The sequence below is a fragment of the Gopherus flavomarginatus genome, chromosome 1, assembly GCF_025201925.1.
Source record: "Gopherus flavomarginatus isolate rGopFla2 chromosome 1, rGopFla2.mat.asm, whole genome shotgun sequence".
NCBI lineage: Eukaryota > Metazoa > Chordata > Testudines > Testudinidae > Gopherus > Gopherus flavomarginatus.
Window position 1 is genome coordinate 427860 of NC_066617.1, and position 19152 is coordinate 447011.

The following is a 19152-nucleotide window of genomic DNA, read 5'->3' on the forward strand; positions in this document are numbered from 1 at the left end:
TGTGCTATCAGAAATCTCCCCCTGTAAGTACTTATAGACCATGGTCAAGTCACTGCTCAACCTGTCTCTCACTCTAAGGCATGTTTCCCAGACCTTGAAACGTTCTCATAGCTCTTTGCCTAATACTTGCCAATTTATCAATATCCTTATGGAAGTGCAGGCCCAGAACTGGATACAGTATCCAGCAATGGTCTCACGAAACCTGTATATATAGGTAATATATAGTCCTGCCTGATATCCCCTTGCTAACACAGCCAAAGATCACATGTACTCTCCTAGCACAGCATTGCCCTGGGAGTTCATTTCAGTTGGTTTCTACTGTGACCCGTAAGTCCTTGTCAGAGGCCCTGCTTTCCAGTCCCCCGCTGGTACGTGTGACCTCCATTCTTTGTTTCTAGCTCTGCAGCTGATGGCAGTGTGGGAGGGGACTGGGCCGTGATTTTGCTTTTACCTCCCTCTCTCCCAGCTCCCCAGACTCATTCTTTCCCATCCGGCTGGCTCTTCAAGGCAATTGCCCATGTGGATCCACAAAGTCAGGGTGAACGCTCGCACAACAGGCAAGGTCGGAATCCCTAAAAACAGCATCCTTTGGGGCCACTCATCCAGGCTTTCAAACGCACAAATGGACCCCAAACATCCTGTATGCCCTCCTACTCTGCGAATGCTTCCCCAAGACTCGGGAGGAAGGGAGCAGGGTCATAATTACTCCGGTGAGGAATCATTTTTATTCTTTGAGAACTGTCCCATAGATTCCCATGCTGGGCAATGGACAAGCAGTCCTGGGCCTCTAGGAGCACTAGCTACAAAGCGCCTGTGCCTTTGGCATCAGCTTGAGGGAGTCGCACTGCGTAAGGGGGGTGTAGCACTGCAAAGTGTGGCTTTGTGTACATCAGTGAGGGAGCCAATGTGGAGGCTTTGGCCCTAGCTTAGTGTGCACTGATCTCCTCAGGTGGCTGAACAGCAGCCAGGTGAGAACAACTGAGGTACAGTCCAATTCATTTGTACCACCTGGGAGTGACTGAATTGGCCTCACCCCTCCATGTCACAAAGGGGTGAGGCCCTTGCAGATACATTTGATCCCACATACAACGTAACTGAAGCGCTGCAGGCAGGCCCAGCCTCCCTGGGCGTGAGGCTTTTGAGAAACACCAAGGGGCTAATGACCGGAAAGAGCCCAGGTAGCTGAAGCAAAGGGCTGCCACTCAGGAGCTCTGGATTCAATTCTGGCTCTGCCACAGATGTCCTGTGTGCCTCAGTTACCCATGGCAACACAGGAGCCAGACTGTCTACCATCACTCCTTTCCCCACGCCTCACATTGATCTTGGCTGCAGAACTGTGGTTGCAGGAAACCAGGGGCTGAAAGGGACTCACAGGAGAGCAGGACACTGCATGCTCCCCTCACCATCCTTGTCCTTTCAGTCGCCACCTCTGTGGGGTTGCAGATTATTTGAGGAAGGTGCATGCAGCGGGGGATGGATGAACATACAGATGGGCCCCTATGAGCAGCCTCTACAGGGCCTCCATGTGTGTGACGTTGGCCTGCTGCCTGAGCAGCGCTGAGACATCTAGGCACATGCCTCAGTTCCTGGGGAGAAGCCGGGACACTGGTGCCTTCCAAGGGCCCTAGGCTAAACAGACCAGAAGGGCAGCCAGAGGGAAATTCAACACATGTAATGCATACGTGGTCTGGGTCACTCAGATCACTGTCCCTCAGTGCACAGGCTCTGCTGGTCCCCTCCAGCCACTACATTCCCCCCCCAGAGGTGGAGTCAAGACCCTTCTTCCCAGTTTGTCTCAGTCATTCTTTAAGTCCTAGGCAATTCCAGGCCTCTGGGGTGCAGACAGGGCCGAGACAGCTGGTGGGGAGGGGCTGCTCTTTTTGTGACGGGTGTGGGTGTATATCTTTGGAGGGATCAGTAGTTTCAGAACAATTACTGGTCTGCGGGGATAACTGGCTTTGGGGAGATTAATTTGTGGGGGATAAATGGCTTTGTGGGTGAGGGATGGTCTGTGTGGGCTCACTGGTTCTGGGAGAATGGCTGGCTTTGGGGAGATGTAGGGTGTCTCTGGGGGTTCGTAGGGTGGTTCAGGGGGTATGTAAGGTGGCTCCAGGGGGGCAACTGGCTCAGGGGGTATGTAGGGTGGCTCTGGAGGTATGTAGGGTGGCTTCAGGGGGGCAACTAACTCAGGTGGTATGTAGGGTGGCTCTGGAGGTATGTAGGGTGGTTGCAGGGGGATGACTGGATCGGGGGGTACATAGGGTGGCTCTGAAGGTATGTAGGGTGGCTCCAGGGGGGCGACTGGCTCTTGCAGGACAGGGAGAAGGACAGGTGCAAGTTTGGTGGCAGCAGCAGGAGACTGGAGGGGCACGATCTGTGGTGGCAGAATCTCCTCAGGCGTCGTCTTCTCCTCAGGCTCCAGGAACCCAGTGTTCGCCAGGATCCACTCCAGAAAGGGCTGGGTAGAGGTGTATAGGACCAGCTTGTAGGCCTGGGCACAGTCTTGGCCCCAGCTGGTGATGCCAATCACGTAATATCGGGATGTGACCTCATCTTTGCACATTAATGGTCCCCCACTGTCCCCCTGCAGAAAGAGGAAAGGAGTGTTACTGAGGGCTTGTGACCTTCTCCAACTCCTTAGCACCAGCTGCAGCCCCTCAAGCCCACGCAGCCCTGATATCTACAGAGCTCAGCTCTCCCCCGGCCCTGTGCTCATTTCTGGGGGAGTGGGTGTTACTTGGGGGGCAGGGCCTGTGTACCTGGCAGCGGTTGCTGGCTGGGGACAGGCTGGTGATGCCCAAGGAGGGCAGGGGGAGAGGGACTAGAGCTGGGGTGGGGGCTGTGCAGTGAGAGGGCTCCAGCCTGCGTACCTGGCAGCTGTCGATGCCTCCTTGCTCATACCCTGCACACAGGTTGTTGCTGGCGATGGCCCCCTTGTACCAGCGGCTGCTGTTACAGGTTGTGATGTCAATGAGCTGCACCTTGGCCTCCTGCAAGATGTCGGCTGTCTCCACGGCTACAGGGAAGGAGAAGGTTTCAGCTCTGTCCCTGTTCATCCAGCCCGGATCCCGCTCGCAGCTCTGCCCCTCCCTTGTGTGCCCTTGCACCCCCTCCCCTCCCTGGCGTCGTGTCTCAATGCCCCGGCACAGGCCAGTTCTGGCTCCAGGAGTTCTCCCCATGGGCCCCAGGAACTGTCATTCTGACTCCTGTTCCAGCATGGAACCATAGAAAATCAGGGTTGGAAGGGATCTCAGGTCATCTAGTCCAACCCCTGCTCAAAGCAGGACCAATTCCCAACTAAATCATCCCAGCCAGGGCTTTGTCAAGCCTGACCTAAAAACCTCTAAGGAAGGAGATTTCACCCCCTCCCTAGGGAACCCATTCCAGTGCTTCACCACCCTCCTAGTGAAATAGTGTTTCCTAATATCCAACCTAAACCTCCCCCACTGCAACTTGAGACCATTGCTCCTTGTTCTGCCATCTGCCACCACTGAGAACAGTCTAGATCCATCCTCTTTGGAACCCCCTTTCAGGTAGTTGAAAGCAGCTATCAAATCCCCCCTCATTCTTCTCTTCTGCAGACTAAACAATCCCAGTTCCCTCAGCCTCTCCTCATAAGTCATGTGCCCCAGCCTCCTAATCATTTTTGTTGCCCTCCCCTGGACTCTCTCCAATTTTTCCACATCCTTCTTGTCTTGTGCATCCAAAAACTGGACACAGTACTCCAGATGAGGCCTCACTAATCTCAAATAACGGAGAATGATCACGTCCCTTGATCTGCTGGCAATGCCGCTACTTATAAAGCCCAAAATGCCACTGGCCTTCTTGGTAACAAGCGCACACTGTCGACTCATATCCAGCTTCTCATCCACTGTAACCCCTAGGTCCTTTTCTGCAGAACTGCTGCCTAGCCAGTCGGTCCCTAGTCTGTAACAGTGAATGGGATTCTTCCATCCTAAGTGCAGGACTCTGCACTTGTCCTTGTTGAACCTCATCAGGTTTCTTTTGGCCCAGTCCTCTAATTTGTCTAGGTCCCTCTGTATCCTAGCGCTACCCTCCAGTGTATCTACCACTCCTCCCAGTTTAGTGTCATCTGCAAACTTGCTGAGGGTGCAGTCCACGCCATCCTCCAGATCATTAATGAAGATGCTGAACAAAACCAGCCCCAGGACCGACCCTTGGGACACTCCGCTTGATACCAGCTGCCAGCTAGACATGGAGCCGTTGATCACTGCCTGTTGAGCCCGACGATCTAGCCATCTTTCTATCCACTTTATAGTCCATTCATCCAGCCCATACTTCTTTAACTTGCCAGCAAGAATACTTTGGGAGACCGTATCAAAAGCTTTGCTAAAGTTAAGGAATAACACATCCACTGCTTTCCCCTCATCCACAGACCCAGTTATCTCCTCATAGAAGGCGATCACGTTGGTCAGGCATGACTTGCCCTTGGTGGATCCATGCTGACTGTTCCTGATCACTTTCCTCTCCTCTAAGTGCTTCAGAATTGATTCCTTGAGGACCTGCTCCATGATTTTTCCACGGACTGAGGTGAGGCTGACTGGCCTGTAGTTCCCCAGATCCTCCTTCTTCCCTTTTTTTAAAGATGGGAACTACATTAGGGCCCAAAGGCAACGGCTGCGGGGGAAGGGGTGGCAGCCTAGGCCCCTCTCAACCACTGTCCTATTCCCCCTCCCATTGCCATGAGTAACTGTCAAGTCATCACTAGTCGGTCACCCCAGGGATGGCACGCCTCCCAGCCACGGCACCCAACAAGGCCAGAGCCAACTGGCCACCAAGACCCACACAGGGCACCTGGGGATTTTAGTGATTGTTTCCATCTCTTTCTCCCCACGGCAGCTGGGGTGAGGCGAAGACGTGACTCTAACTCTTGAGGCTGCTGTGAGATCTGTGCTCATTTGCCTTTCCTCACTAATGGGCCACAACACCTCGTCCCAGCTGCCCAGAAAGCCTGGCTTCTGCTTCACAGGCTTTCTCCGTGTGGCTGACAGCGCATAGGTGTCATGGACACGTGCTCTCGGCGGTATCTGGCACCAGTTCTGTGGAGGACCTTGAAGATTAACCCTGAGACCATGAAATGGGCTGGGCCCGCCAAGGTAGCCATGCCGTGAGCATAGCATGAGGCAGAGGTGTGTGCATACGTGCATGGTGCCTGATGCATGCTGGACTGAGGCTGAGTGCGTGTAGCTCTGTACAACAAGTGGTGAGAGCCCAGCCTGACTCACAGAGCCTGGAGCACCGCAGCCAGGTTGGTTTGGTGTAGCTGAATTGGAGCATGTTTGTGGCCACGGCTGGCCTTGTGTCCAGGCTGAATGAGGCGGACAAAGGATGCTGGCTACTGTGATGCTGTGTGAGTAGCTCCCATCCATGGAGGGCTCCAAGCCCTCTGCCTGCCAGCTTGGCCCTGCTTTTCCCAGCTCTGGCTTCAGCCTCCTCTCTGGTGCTCTCTGGCCTGGATAGGGGTTGTTGTGAATGTGGGTACAGAGCTTTATGGGACAGCGCCAGGGCAGCAGGACAGTTACCCATCACCACTGTTTGTGAGCGTGCTCACCGGCAGCAGTGGAGCTATTCTCTGACTTTCCGTCACCCCCTGCTAGGTCTCCAAGGCAGGTCAATGGGCCATGGTCCTGGTGTTAAATCCCATTGGCAGATGAAGCCGAAAGTGCTGTCTGAGCAGGAGGCGGCCATCCACCAGTGCTCCCGGCACTGTGTCCACTGCAGGTAGGGCCTCACTGGGCCGTGGACCATGCAGCCATTAAGCAAAAAAGACAGAAAGTCCCTGCCCCGGGAGTTTAACGCTGTTATTGCTATTTATGTGAACGGTGGGAGTGCCTATGCATGCCAGACCCAGGTCCGGGTCTCACTGCCAGGTGCTGTTCAAATGCAGACCAATGAGCCAGTCCCTGCCCCAGGAGCTCCCCCTCTAAGACCAAAAGACAACAGGTGGCTTCAGGGAGAGCAGTGAGACAACGCTGGTCAGCAGGACGAGCCAAGGGGCCAGTTCCCCCACTGCCTAGCTGATGCTGAGGGTTTGCAGGCCTCCTGGCAGAAGAGAGGTTTGATCTGCTGTCAACTGGCAGGGCGGGAGGGTTGAAGGGAAAAGGGGAACTAGAGAAGGTAACAATTGTGTTTCACACTAAGCAGTACTCCTGGCAGGTCAGCCTTCCAACAACCTATCCTCTGCTGGCTGACAGGTTTCTCTGTCCCAGTCATTCTTCTGAATCCCTCCATGACTTATATGTCTCCCCTCTAAGGCAAGAGACAATCCCAGTCTCTCTTCACAGATCTGCTGGTTCTCGGCCCGTCTTTGAATGTCCCTCCCTCCCAACCCAGTGACCAGTATAGCACAGTTCCCGGAGGAGGGCACTCCAGTTGCTGCACTAACAATCCAGTTACGTGCTATCCCGTACCTTATGCACCCGAACAGACCCTTTGCGGCTGCGGTGGCTGCTGCACATTGAGCAGAAGTTTCACTGGGCTGCAGGGCTCTGTGGTTACAGTTAGGTTAGAACCCAGCAAGGCGTGAGCTGGTCCAGTTAGCCCTTCCACCGTGCAGCGCCCAGCACTGACTTCCATCTGCCTTCGTGCTGCCCATGCCCAGCTGGCTCCGGTCCCTCTGACGGGCCTCACTGTCTTCTCTGGAACTGACTGTGTCAGCTGCAAGACCTGCCCCTTGCTGCACAGCCCCCTTTCCAGAACCTGCCCCAGTCCTGGTACAGCTCCCTGCTGCTCGCCTTCAGCCAGGATGAAAGATGACCATTTAGTTGTTCTTGTCTCTTAGCCAGTTTCTCATCCAAGACAGCACTCAGCCTCTCCCCCCAGGACTGGCTGACTTTCCCTAACACTCTTTCCAGAGGACCCCATCAAAGGCCTCTGGAAAGTCCAAAGAAATCAGCTGGTTCCTCATTATCCATTGTTTTAGTGTCACACAGAAAGCATGTTAATAGCCTGGAGAAGTGCACTTTGCTATGTAGAACCTGCAGACGAGAAAGCAGAGACACTGGGGAAAGCGGCTAATGCTCTATGGGCAGGTTAATGCCACTGAAGAGCCAGGGGTTGGAGCTGCAGCTGCCAGATGCAGGGAGGAGGCAGCCCTGGCTGGGTAGGGACTGGTGCAGAGGATGGCACAGTGCCTCCTCACCTGCCCCACCCCTAGTAAACAGACTTGTGGTGTCTGGTCAGTAGATGAGAAGTGGGACTATGGGGAGTAGCTTAGGTCAGGTCCTATATGGCAATTTCAGTAATGACCTACAGCAGGGAAGCAAACATGAACTTCAAGAACTAGGCAGAAGATACTCAATTCCCACGGACTCCGATAGGGCCAGGCCTTCACCTGCACTGGAAGCAGTTGCAAATACTAGTGTAGAAGGGAGGGGGAGGGGAAGAGCAGCGAGTGACAGGGAGAGGGGGAGAGGAGTGAACAGGGGGTGAAGACTCAGGAGGAAGGGGCGGGGTGGGGCGAGACCTTGGGGGAAGAGACAGGGCAAGGTGAGACCTGGGGGGAATGGCAGGGCAGGGGTGGGTCCTAGGGGGGACAAGGCAGGACTGGAGTGGGGCCTCAGGGGAAGGGACAGAGCTTCTGGCACTACTGCTAGAGTGTCTGTGTTTTATCTATTAGAAAGTTGGCCACCCTAGTGTCTGTCTGCCAGCCACATGGTTTTAGGGTTACCTTACTTCCGGATTATCCCAGACATGTCCGGATTTGGGGGGTTTAAATAGCCGTCTGGGAGGACTTTGTAAAAATCTAAAAAGGTCTGGGATTTCCCTCCCAATGCAGAGCGCGGCGCGGCTGACAGGGCGGCCTGGCCGGATTGAGCCGCTTGGATTGGGGCCTCCAGCAGCCAGACCCCGTCCCCTGCTCCCCGCTCCCCCGCAGCCTACCACAAGACACACAACAGGGACAGAAGTTACACCCGTAACTGGCACATCACTCGGTGCTCGCTTTGTGAAGAGCAGCACCCTGCTAGCTTTTCTCCAGGCTCCCTTAGAAGGAGCTGGCACGTGTTCAGTCAGTCCACTGGCTAATTCTGCTCCAGCCTGCAAAGGCCAGTGAGCGGCGCAGACAGAACTGCTCTCTCACATGGGACCAAGTTCCCAAAAGTCACCATCGGAGAGGGCTCCAGTCACCATGCGGACAGTAGCTCAGAAACAACAACCCCAAATCTCTTCTCCAAACCCTCTGCTTCGGGTTTCTCACAGGTTCCAGTAGCCCTTCGCCATGGCTCCATTGGGCCATTCTGTCCTTTGGCACATTCCCTGCCTGCAGGGCCATCTCTCGGCGTTGTGGGGCCCGAGGCAGAAGTGATCGATTCATCTTTCTGGGACCGACCATGGTGGCCAATCGCACCAGCCCACAGGGCCCCACAAAGCATGGGACCCAGAGCGGTCACCTCGATTTGCCCTATCCAAGAGATAGCTCTGCCTGCCTGGGCTTCTTGTTCCCAGACAGGCTGTTTAACCTGGCCCCCGACTGACCAACACTATCCTCCCCAGCCAGCTCCTCCCTGAGCAGTGGGACACCCCTGACAGACAAGGGGGTAGAAAAGGGATTTTCTAACTCTGGCCACCCCAACCACAGTCACAGCCCAGCTCCTTTCATATAGGTTCTTTGTGCGGCCTGTTAAGAAGCTAACAGCACCTGCTGGCGTGCCTTGGCAGGTGACTGTGCCCAGAGCAAAATGCCCAGTGCAGACTCCTGACCAGCCAGCAGCTTGTCTGATTCCTGGCGTGTTAGGGGCTCAGTAGGATTTGGTACTGCAGGATGGCACGGTACAGGAACCCCCTGGTGTCACTGCCATGCAAATTCACCCTGATGGACAAATTGACCATGAATGATAACACCCCCCACCAATAACGGCTGCAGCTCCATGCCACTGCCCAGCACTGTGTGTCACCTACACCTGTGCAGAGCAGGTGGCAAGTATTCTCAGCCCAGCATTCACCATTCACACCACTGGAGTAGCTGGCCAGCAATAGCTCAGGTACAGTGCCAGGCAGCACCTGCCTCTCTGTCCACACAAGAGGAGTAAGTGAGCCTCATCCAAGGGGCTACTGGCAGTATGGGGCAGGAGGGACGTGCAATGCATTTTCCAACCCCTGTGTGTGCCCCCATTCATAACTGCAATGCATGCATGTGGCCATGAGGGTATCTGCATGTGTGGTACCCGCACATGTATTTGCATGTGCATCCCCATGCAACTAGCTGAGTGTGCGTGTCCCCGTGTGTGGCTGATCTAGGGCAGCCCAGCAGTAAGGGCTGGGTCTGTCTCTCTCCTAGACCCCCCCAGGGTAAGAAGGTGGCACCCGCGCACACAGCCCCTCACTGTTCTGGGTGGTGGTGCCCCAACCACTGACGTAGCAGGGGGAGAAGGTGGTGACAGCCATGTGTGCGCTGGGCAGGCAAGCCGGCTGTGTGAGGTCATCAAAGGTCACAGGACGGTCAAGCTGGATGAGGGCGATGTCATTTGTCTCCTTGCGTGGATTGTACTCCTGATGCAGCACAGCCCTGTGCACTGAGCGGATCTGCGCTAAGGCTGACAGGTGGGAGAGCTCTGAGATGCCAATCACAATCCTCCACCGAGCCAGAAGCCTAGACATGCACGTACAGCTGGGTTAGTGCACAGACCTGGGCACCACAAACTCCTAACACGCGCTGTACATCACACACACACAGCTGGTTAGTGCACAGACCCAGGCCTATGGATTCCTAACACCCACCGTACGTCTCACACATACAGCTGCTTAGTGCATAGGCCCAGGCCTATGGATTCCTAACACCCACTGTACGTCTCACACATACAGCTGCTTAGTGCATAGGCCCAGGCCTATGGATTCCTAACACCAATCGTATGTCTCTCACACAGCTGGTTAGTGCACAGACCCGGGCACCACAAACTCCTAACACCCACCGTACGTCACACACACAGCTGGGTTAGTGCACAGACCCAGGCCTATGGATTCCTAACACCCATCGTACATCATACACCCTGTGACAATGCGGTTCTGGTGGGACCCAACTGAGAGTGCCAATTCAGGACCAATTTCAGTTACAGCCCTAGGCTGGGGTTTTTCCACTTCTAAGGCAAACCAAACCAGCCAGACAGAGAGGACTTTGATTTCACCCCACTGGCTAACCACAAGTCACACAAGCAATTTCCTTAGACACTCCAGTTTCCCAGTATGACCACCAGTGCCACCCGTCCTAGGGATGAACGATTATGAAAACCAACACCCCAGTAAACGAAAAAGGTTCTCTCGATCCCAAAGGACCAAGCCCCAGACCCAGGTCAATATACACATCAGATCTTACCCACAAATCACGCTGTTGCCAATCCTCTAGAATCTAAAATCTAAAGGTTTATTCATAAAAGGAAAAAGATAGAGATGAGAGCTAGAGTTGGTTAAATGGAATCAATTAAATACAGTAATGGCAAAGTTCTTAGTTCAGGCTTGTAGCAGTGATGGAGTAAACTGCAGGTTCAAATCAAGTCTCTGGAGTACATCCCCCGCTGGGATAGGTCATCAGTCCTTTGTGCAGAGCTTCAGTTTGTAGCAAAGTCCCTCCAGAGGTAAGAAGCAGGATTGAAGACAAGATGGAGATGAGGCATCAGCCTTATATAGGCACTTCCAGGTGTAAGAACACTTCTTTGTTCTTACTGTGGAAAATTACAGCAAAATGGAGTTTGCAGTCACATGGGCCAGTTCCTGCACACCCTGCTGAGTTACAAGACGTATCTGCCTCCTCTCAATGGGTCAGTTGTGTAGCTGATGGTCCTTAATGGGCCATCAAGCCGGCTAAGCAGAGGTAACACCAACTTGTCTGGGGTGTTTCCCAGAACTGCAGCACCAATTTGAAATACAGACAGTATACAGCCAATACTTATAACTTCAACTACATAATGATACAGACATACAGACAGCATAATCATAACCAGTAACCCATAACCTGGTCTTAGACACCTCATATGACCCCCTTTACATAGGATCTGGTGCCACTACAGGACCTTGGTTGCAACCCATGTTCTATATGGTCCCAGTTTATATCAATAACATCACACCCCCAACGCAAAATTGATGCAGGAAGGGATGACACAAACATCACTGACTGCATCCCAAGAGCCCCCTATCCTGAGTTCTGTCTTATTACAGCTTGTCCTGGGTTAGAAGCTATATCAATGTATAACAGAAATGCTTTACCAAACTCATGTTCAATAATATGATTGAATCTCTTTACAAACTTAAGGTAAAACTTGGTTAGAACAATAGTGGATTGGATCTGCTTTTGCAGCAGGATTCCTGTATGTCTCATATGATCTTCCCAAGAGCTAAAGAAACTAGCTATTTTATCTATACAAGCTCTGGCAAATGTTTGGAACCAAATTAACGTCAAATTAACATAGATATTAATGTTGTTTATAGTGTAGGAATCTTGGCATTTAGCCATGAAAGCAATATGGTAGTGTGCCTCAGTTTCCCTTTTCATACAGTACATCCGGTCTGGAATGTCTTTTCTTCTGTGAAAAGTTCCAAGACTGTTTACAGGCACTAGCAGTGAAACATCAGTATAACAAGGCCTTTTAACATAAAGTATGTTCTCATGTACTGCTTTCAACATGTTCAAGGGACTTTCCAAAGGATTGGGCACATGGTACATTCTTACAATTCTTGGTAATAGCAACACATTAGTTACAAAAATCACCATTAGCAATAACAACAAATTCATTGCAAGTGTCCATTTACAATTATGTTTGTTATGCCAGACCTTTGGCTCAATACCATTGGAGTTTGGGAATTTTAGAGTTAACTTTTGGCTTCTCTTTGCAAAATTCAGTTTTCTTTTTTCTCCTTGTCCTGCAGGATCAAACCCTGATTCCTCTTGCTTAACCACATTCACTGGCTGATGGGGTGGGCTCTCTGTGCTAACAGCTATTAGCAGGTCTTTTTTCTCCCTGCCAGCCAGGTAATTTGCATTAACACAAACCCCAGCTTTTAATTTCTTAGCTGCTACCAATTCCAAGGCTGGACTCTGTCTTACAGTGATACCACACAAATCCAAAGGGTCTGACAGTGAGAGTTTGCTTGCTCTTCCCTGCATCCTCAAGCCTTTATCCATAAAATTATTCTGCTCTGAAACACCAGTAACCCAATCTGTTCTCAGATCCTGAAGCACAAACTGCTCGCTTACAGAATTAGCATGGAGACATTCCAACACCATTGTCATCCCAACAAGCTGGCTACACACAGCCACGCGGTTATAGGGCTGCTCAACTTTCTTAACAGCTTCTACTCCATCTGAGACCTTTTCAAAGCTACCCCCACTGGATCTTTCAAAAGGAAAGTCAGTGGATCCATTCACAACAGAAAAGTTCTGGCTGTTAGGAACTGAAACTTCCTTGATTAAATCACTTTTACACCCTTCAGTTGCAGTAAACTGTTCGCACAGATTACCCTGAGGATTCCTTTCCCCAGGAGCTTTTCTAAGCAGCAATTCATCCCTCTCAGAACTTTTGCCCTTACCCTCTTTACCTAGGGCTTGCTCTAAAGGAACACTTTCCTGAGCAACCACAGGCTCTTTTTGGGCCTCACTTACATTTAGAATCACCTCAGGCCCATCAGGCAGATTCCTACACAATTCCTTTTTAGGAAAACTTATAGACTTTCTAGATAACAGGTTAGAAGCATTCTCCTTCCCTTGGCCATGAAGAAGTTTAGGAATATTTTTCTTCTTACTACAAGTCGTCAAACTGTCAGTAAGTAACACAATTAAATCACCTTTTTGCTCTCCTTGTGTCCTGGCTAGGGTATCACCCTGATTAGACAGAGTTGCTACACCCTTTTCCAACCACACATTAGCAACTGGCAAACTACAAGCACCAGATTTATCTGATCTCTGGGATTTTGCTAAGACACTAACTGGATGCAACCTAGTCACAGTGCCATTCTTCCCAGCAGACACAAACTTAAGACCATTCCCTTCCTGGGCTTCAGCTGTATTTACAGCCTGTGACGAACTGGGAAAGTTCTTAATGTTTTCTCTGAATACTGTGTTGGTGCCTCAGTGTCCCCATGGCAGTTCGTAAGTATCTGGCAGAGCAAAGGGCCAGTGCATCTAAATGCCTGACACTCTGTCTCCTAGCAACTGATGGCCTGGGCCCCTCCTCTGCAAAGGTGCCAGCTGAAGGTGTTGGAGACAAAGGGATCAGGTGACCTCCTGGCCCGGGAAAGGGGCTGAGGAGAGAGGAGGGGCTGGGAGGGGTTGTTAGTCTGGAGCTGGCTGGGGTCAAGGGTGGAGGGCAGACCTGGGGGTCTGGCTCACTGCCCCCTAGAATGGACCCGGCCGAGGGGTCCGGTTCGCTGTATCTACAAGCTCTGTTTTAGACCCTGTTCCTGTCATCGAATAAACCTCTGTTTTACTGGCTGGCTGAGAGTCACGTCTGACTGCAAAGTGGGGGTGCAGGACCCGGTGGCTTCCCCAGGACCCCGCTGGGGTGGACTCGCTGTGGGAAGCGCACGGAGGGGCAGAGGATGCTGAATGCTCCAAGGAGAGACCCAGGAGGTGAAGACGTGTGAGCTTCTTGCCCTGAACAAGTCTGCTCCAAGGGAGAGGAGGCTCCCCAAAGTCCTGACTGGCTTGGTGGGGAGCAGTTCCAGAGCATCGCCCGGTGACTCCGTGACAACTGGTGGCAGTGGTGGGATGTACTGCACCCCGTGAATGGCGCTGCTTGCAGTAAGTGACTGGGGAGCAGTAAAACAAAGGAGGGATAATGAGGACCAGGCGTGCTGAAGGCTCAGAGAGGGACGGTTTCAGGGGGCAGTTAACCTCTGGGAGTGTGTGACCAGCGAGAAGGACTGTTGGAGTAACAGGGTCCCCCTGAGGACTGCAGCGAGCAGTCTCAGGGGCGGAGGAGCTTGCCGCTCGACCCTGGGAGAGAGAAGGATTTTTGCAGTAGCAGGGTTCCCCGGGGGATTGCAGGAGCAGTCCCAGGGGCGGAGGAGTCTGCAGCTCGACCCTGGCAAAGAGGTGGTGATCACAAGAAGGGCTGGCACACCAGGGGTTCTTCCTGGAAACCATGGGGGAGCCAAGAGCACACAGGCCTGTGAGTCCAGAGCCACTTGGGAATGGTGAAGTGATGGCCTATCACCATCTCCTTGAGAAGGACATTGTGATCCTGTGCACAAAGAGAGGGTTACGCATGGGGAAATTCACCAAGGCACAGTTAATCGTGCAGTTGAAGGAGAAGCACCGCTCTGAGGAGCAGATTCCTGGCCCAGATGGGGCTACAAGAGGATCTGAGAGCAGCTGGAGCATCAGCCAGGCATCCCCGGGAGTCTGGTCCCCAATCAGACGAGGGTCTTCACGATTGGGTTCCCCATCAGGAGATTGGAGACGGATGGGATGGGAGCAGAGCCCGAGAGAGCGAGAGGACCGTGAAAGAGAGCAAGAGCCCGAGGAAAAGCTGCAGGAGAAGCAGCAGCAGCGTGGACTGGTGATGGTGGAGCAGACAGACATAGGGGGCTGCCCAGGGGTCAGTGGGGAAACACACCTGCAGGGGCGAGACCCTAGGACAGAGAGAACTGTGGTGGTGCAGCCCCAGATGCTGAGGGACTGTGGAACCTGGGTGAAGGTCCCTGGGGTGAAGCCCCTCGCCCTGCCTATGGCCCAGATCCCTGTACAGACCCAGAAGGGGTCGGGCTGGCTGGTAGTTGGGGTTCTCCAGGATATCGGCTGGGAGGCCCTGTTGGGGGGTGACTGTCTCCCCATGGGACAGGATCCAGGCCCCACTCCTGTAACGGCCGAGGGTTTGAATTCAAATCCAGGGAACCAATTGGCTAGGATGGAAATGGTCAGTGAAAATGCAAATGACCTGTCTGGCAGGGGGGAGGGACTGCTGGGCTCAGGATACCTGCCTACCTGTAACCAGCCCCCTGGGGCTGAGTGGGAGGGAGAGATGCTCCCCGCCCCCCTGCACACCGGAGACGGGGCTCACGCTGGCTCTGATGCTGTGACCAGAGCAGAGAGCTCGCAGCCTGCCCCCACTGGGACAGCAAGGGCAGTGCTGAGCACGGGGGGAGCTGAGACCCCAGCTGAGTGGGGGGACACCCAGGCAGGGCAGGTCAGCTGCCAAACAGGTTTGCCTGGTCCAGACGTGCTGCTGGGAAGTGATTACACAGCAGGGAGGGAGCTACCAGGGACAAGGCTCAGGTGGGCTGTGACTCCAGGCCCAGCCAGCGAGAGGGAGCAGGTCCCACTCCCTTCCCCAGCCGCTGAATCCCAGACTGAGCTGCAGAGGGATCCCTCCTTGGAGAAGCTGAGGGAACTTGCTGGCCACAGCACTGCAAACCCCCTTGGGGAAGGCTGCAGGGACAGAGTCCTGCAGGAGAAGGGATTCCTGTACCGGGAATGGGCTCCCCAAGGGGAAGTAGAACTGGGGGGAATCGGGAGGCAGCTGGTGGTACCCCAGGAATCCACAGGGTTCTTCCCGTTCGAGCTCCTGGATGGGAGGAGAGTGAGGGGACCCCTGGACCTGAAGAGGGAGGATTGGATGGAGAAGGGGGAAGACCCCCAGGGGGATCTCTTCCCTGAGGTGGGAGCCAATCTCCCCATCAGGTGTTCCCCATTCAGAGTCACTGGGAAAGCAGCCCAGAACCTGGAGAGAGAGGTCAAGGACCTGCTGGCTTTAGATGGGATCCAGCCGTTTTACAGCCCATGGGCCTCACCCGTGGGGCTGATCCCCAAGCGAGACAGGATGATCTGGTTTTGTGGGGGCTATCAGAAGCTTAAAGCCATCACAGTGTCCGATGCCGACCCCATGCCTAGGCCTGGGGAGATTCTAAACAAGCAAAGGGCAATGGAGAACTTGGCCCTGGCAGACACTGATAACATGTGCATCTTTAGCCAGACCTGGGAGGAACAGGTGTCCCAGGTGAAGAGGGGGCTGGGCTGCCTCAAGGAGGTGGGACTGACGATAAAAGCTGGAAAGTGCAAGGGGGGACGGCAGAGGTGTTGTGTCTGGGCCACAAAGTGGGAAGCGGCTGCCCAAGCCCAGAGCTGGCCAAGGCCAAGATGGGGGCTCTTAACCAAGAGACCCTGAATTGCAGCCCAGAGTGCTGGGAGAAGACCCCGTCCCAGTTTGAACCCCAGGGGTATTGGGGTAGCAAAAGGGTTCAAGCCGCATAAACCTTCCCACATGGGGCCTGCAAGTGCCATCGAGCACACCCGACCTAAGGGAGGGCGTGAGACTGGACTGTCCTGGTGTAACTCACACCGAGGAATGGGAGAGATGCTGGGGCATCCATGGGAACGTTGGTGGGTTCGAACTTCCCCAGGTCACTGGCTGGAGTGACCTCGCTCAGTTCGGTCTCGAAGGAGGGAGAGATGTGACGAACTGGGAAAGTTCTTAATGTTTTCTCTGAATACTGTGTTGGTGCCTCAGTGTCCCCATGGCAGTTCGTAAGTATCTGGCAGAGCAAAGGGCCAGTGCATCTAAATGCCTGACACTCTGTCTCCTAGCAACTGATGGCCTGGGCCCCTCCTCTGCAAAGGTGCCAGCTGAAGGTGTTGGAGACAAAGGGATCAGGTGACCTCCTGGCCCGGGAAAGGGGCTGAGGAGAGAGGAGGGGCTGGGAGGGGTTGTTAGTCTGGAGCTGGCTGGGGTCAAGGGTGGAGGGCAGACCTGGGGGTCTGGCTCACTGCCCCCCAGAATGGACCCGGCCGAGGGGTCCGGTTCGCTGTATCTACAAGCTCTGTTTTAGACCCTGTTCCTGTCATCGAATAAACCTCTGTTTTACTGGCTGGCTGAGAGTCACGTCTGACTGCAAAGTGGGGGTGCAGGACCCGGTGGCTTCCCCAGAACCCCGCTGGGGTGGACTCGCTGTGGGAAGCGCACGGAGGGGCAGAGGATGCTGAATGCTCCAAGGAGAGACCCAGGAGGTGAAGACGTGTGAGCTTCTTGCCCTGAACAAGTCTGCTCCAAGGGAGAGGAGGCTCCCCAAAGTCCTGACTGGCTTGGTGGGGAGCAGTTCCAGAGCATCGCCCGGTGACTCCGTGACACAGCCAACTCTGAGACAACTGCACTATACTCAACCATCACAGGCTGCAAGGCACCTTCTGTCTGCTCCACAGACACAGAAGAGCCGGAGACACATTCTCCTTCACCAGACACACAGCTTGGGATCTCATTTCCCTTATCCCAGCACACAGGGCTGTTCACAGACAACTGCTTGGAGACCAGGGTAGCTTCCTCCATAGGCAAGTCAATACCCCTGACAGACACAGGCACATTCCCCTCACTGTCACATTTCTCCACACAGGAAACAGGTAAGGGATAGGGACACTCATCTTCCACTATCCTTGTCTTCCCACACTGCTGACTAGACAAAGCCATTAGCTCACAAGGCTACCTAGGCTTCTCCAAACTTTTCCTCCCAGGCACATTGCCACGCCCAACAGATAAGCTGCTGCTTTTTTCACTACACTGAGCTACTTCCAGCAAACCACAGTTACCCATTTCAGGTTCACTTTTACAAGCTGCACTAGCCACCAATCCATCACCCATCACCAATCTACCCTTTCCTTCCTCAGTTAGGGCTTCCACCTGACCATTTACTTGAATCTGCTCCTGAGAAACATTTTCCTCCCCAATGAGATCTTTCTGCACTTGATCTAACTCCAGATTCACTTCTGAGACATTAGACAGACATTCAGAAATTCCACTCACAGACACACTGCTTTCTTGCACAGACAAACCTTTGGAGCAACCCTCCTCAGGCATTTCAGACAAACCGTCACCTGATTCATCTTGAGAGACACTCTCTGTCTGTTCGCCGTCCCCCTCACTGCCATCAGTCAGGGCATCTACCACAGACCCAAACTTCCTCTGTGACCTGGTCACCACATTCACTTGGCCAGGCACCCCCAGTATGTTATTTCCTACCAAAACATCAGCCGGAATTAAATCTCGGACTGCAGCCTTCACGTCCCCTTTAAAGCCGTCCCACTCAAGGTGGATTCTAGCCATCGGCAGGTCCACAGAGTACGCAGATAGTGCCACTACCATTACATATTCCCCAGGCAACATGTCCTCTGGCTTCACCAGATGTCCCTTGACTATAGTTACACCCAAGCCAGTGTCTCGCCATCCCATGCATTCAACACCATTGACCTTTGCCTCCATAATAAACCTCTCACTTCCTTGCCAAGCCTCAGTTCTGACATAGCTGGTGAGCTGATCCCCTCCTCCCAGAGCACTGGAGACGAGGGGGTTGGCATTAGCCACTGCTCTGCTTGCCCCTGGACTTAAGGGGGTGCTGTTGTGGCTTGGCTCAGCCTGGGTGCTCAGGGTAATGGAATTGGAATCTACTGTGGCTTTTGGGGTTGCTGGTTTTCGGCTGCCCTTTAGGGTTGGACAATCTGGTCTTATGTGGCCAAGCATCCCACAGTGATAGCATGTAATCTGCTTATGTTTGGGGTGAGAGTTCCCACCCTCTGCGCCCCCGTGAGCCACCTTACAAGAGTCAGGGCCAGGTTTACCTGTAAATCCTTCCCTCCTCTTAAACTGGGGAGAATGGTGACTGCTTTTCCCTTGGGGTTTATACCCTTCCCGAGCCCTGTTTCGGGTATGGGCATCCGCAATCTCTGCAGCCCGTAGGACTAACTCGGGGTCCCTATCACACACAGCTGCTCTCATGTGGTCAGGCACAACATTTAAGAACTGTTCCAAAGTGATTAAATCCAGCAGCTTTTCAAAACTCCCATGTGCCTTGGCTCCCATTACCCACTTTTTAACAAAACCCACCAGCTTATGAGCACATTCTACAAAAGTACAATCATTCGACATCTCAAACTTTCTAAACTTAACTCTGTAAGACTCAAGAGTCACCTTGAACCGCCTTAACACTGAATCTTTAAACCGCCCGTAATCCAAGGTTTCTTGTTCCCCCAAATCATTAAATACCTCCCTGGCTTTTCCAGTCAGTCTGGTCAGCAGGACAGGCATTCGCTGATCATCAGGGATCTGGTACAGATTGCAGAGGCGCTCAAAGGTGGACAAAAACTTCTCTATATCCTCCGTATCATTGTAAATGGGACACATCTTTTCCCAGTTCTTCTCCTGGCGGTGGGTATGTGGAGTA

General features: G+C 53.4%; 1 protein-coding gene across 1 annotated transcript in view; it reads right to left on the reverse strand.

Annotated features, from left to right (window-relative positions):
• Positions 1 to 1813: 1813 nt before the first annotated feature.
• The window catches only part of LOC127039198 (acrosin-like), a 34721-nt gene continuing 17382 nt past the window's right edge, over positions 1814 to 19152 (reverse strand). Inside the window, exons 3-5 of the mRNA XM_050932501.1 lie at positions 9345 to 9610; positions 2871 to 3016; positions 1814 to 2584 (exon numbers count right to left, since the gene is read on the reverse strand). Coding sequence (XP_050788458.1) covers positions 1814 to 2584; positions 2871 to 3016; positions 9345 to 9610 — 1183 coding nt within the window. The remainder of the gene's footprint in view (positions 2585 to 2870; positions 3017 to 9344; positions 9611 to 19152) is intronic.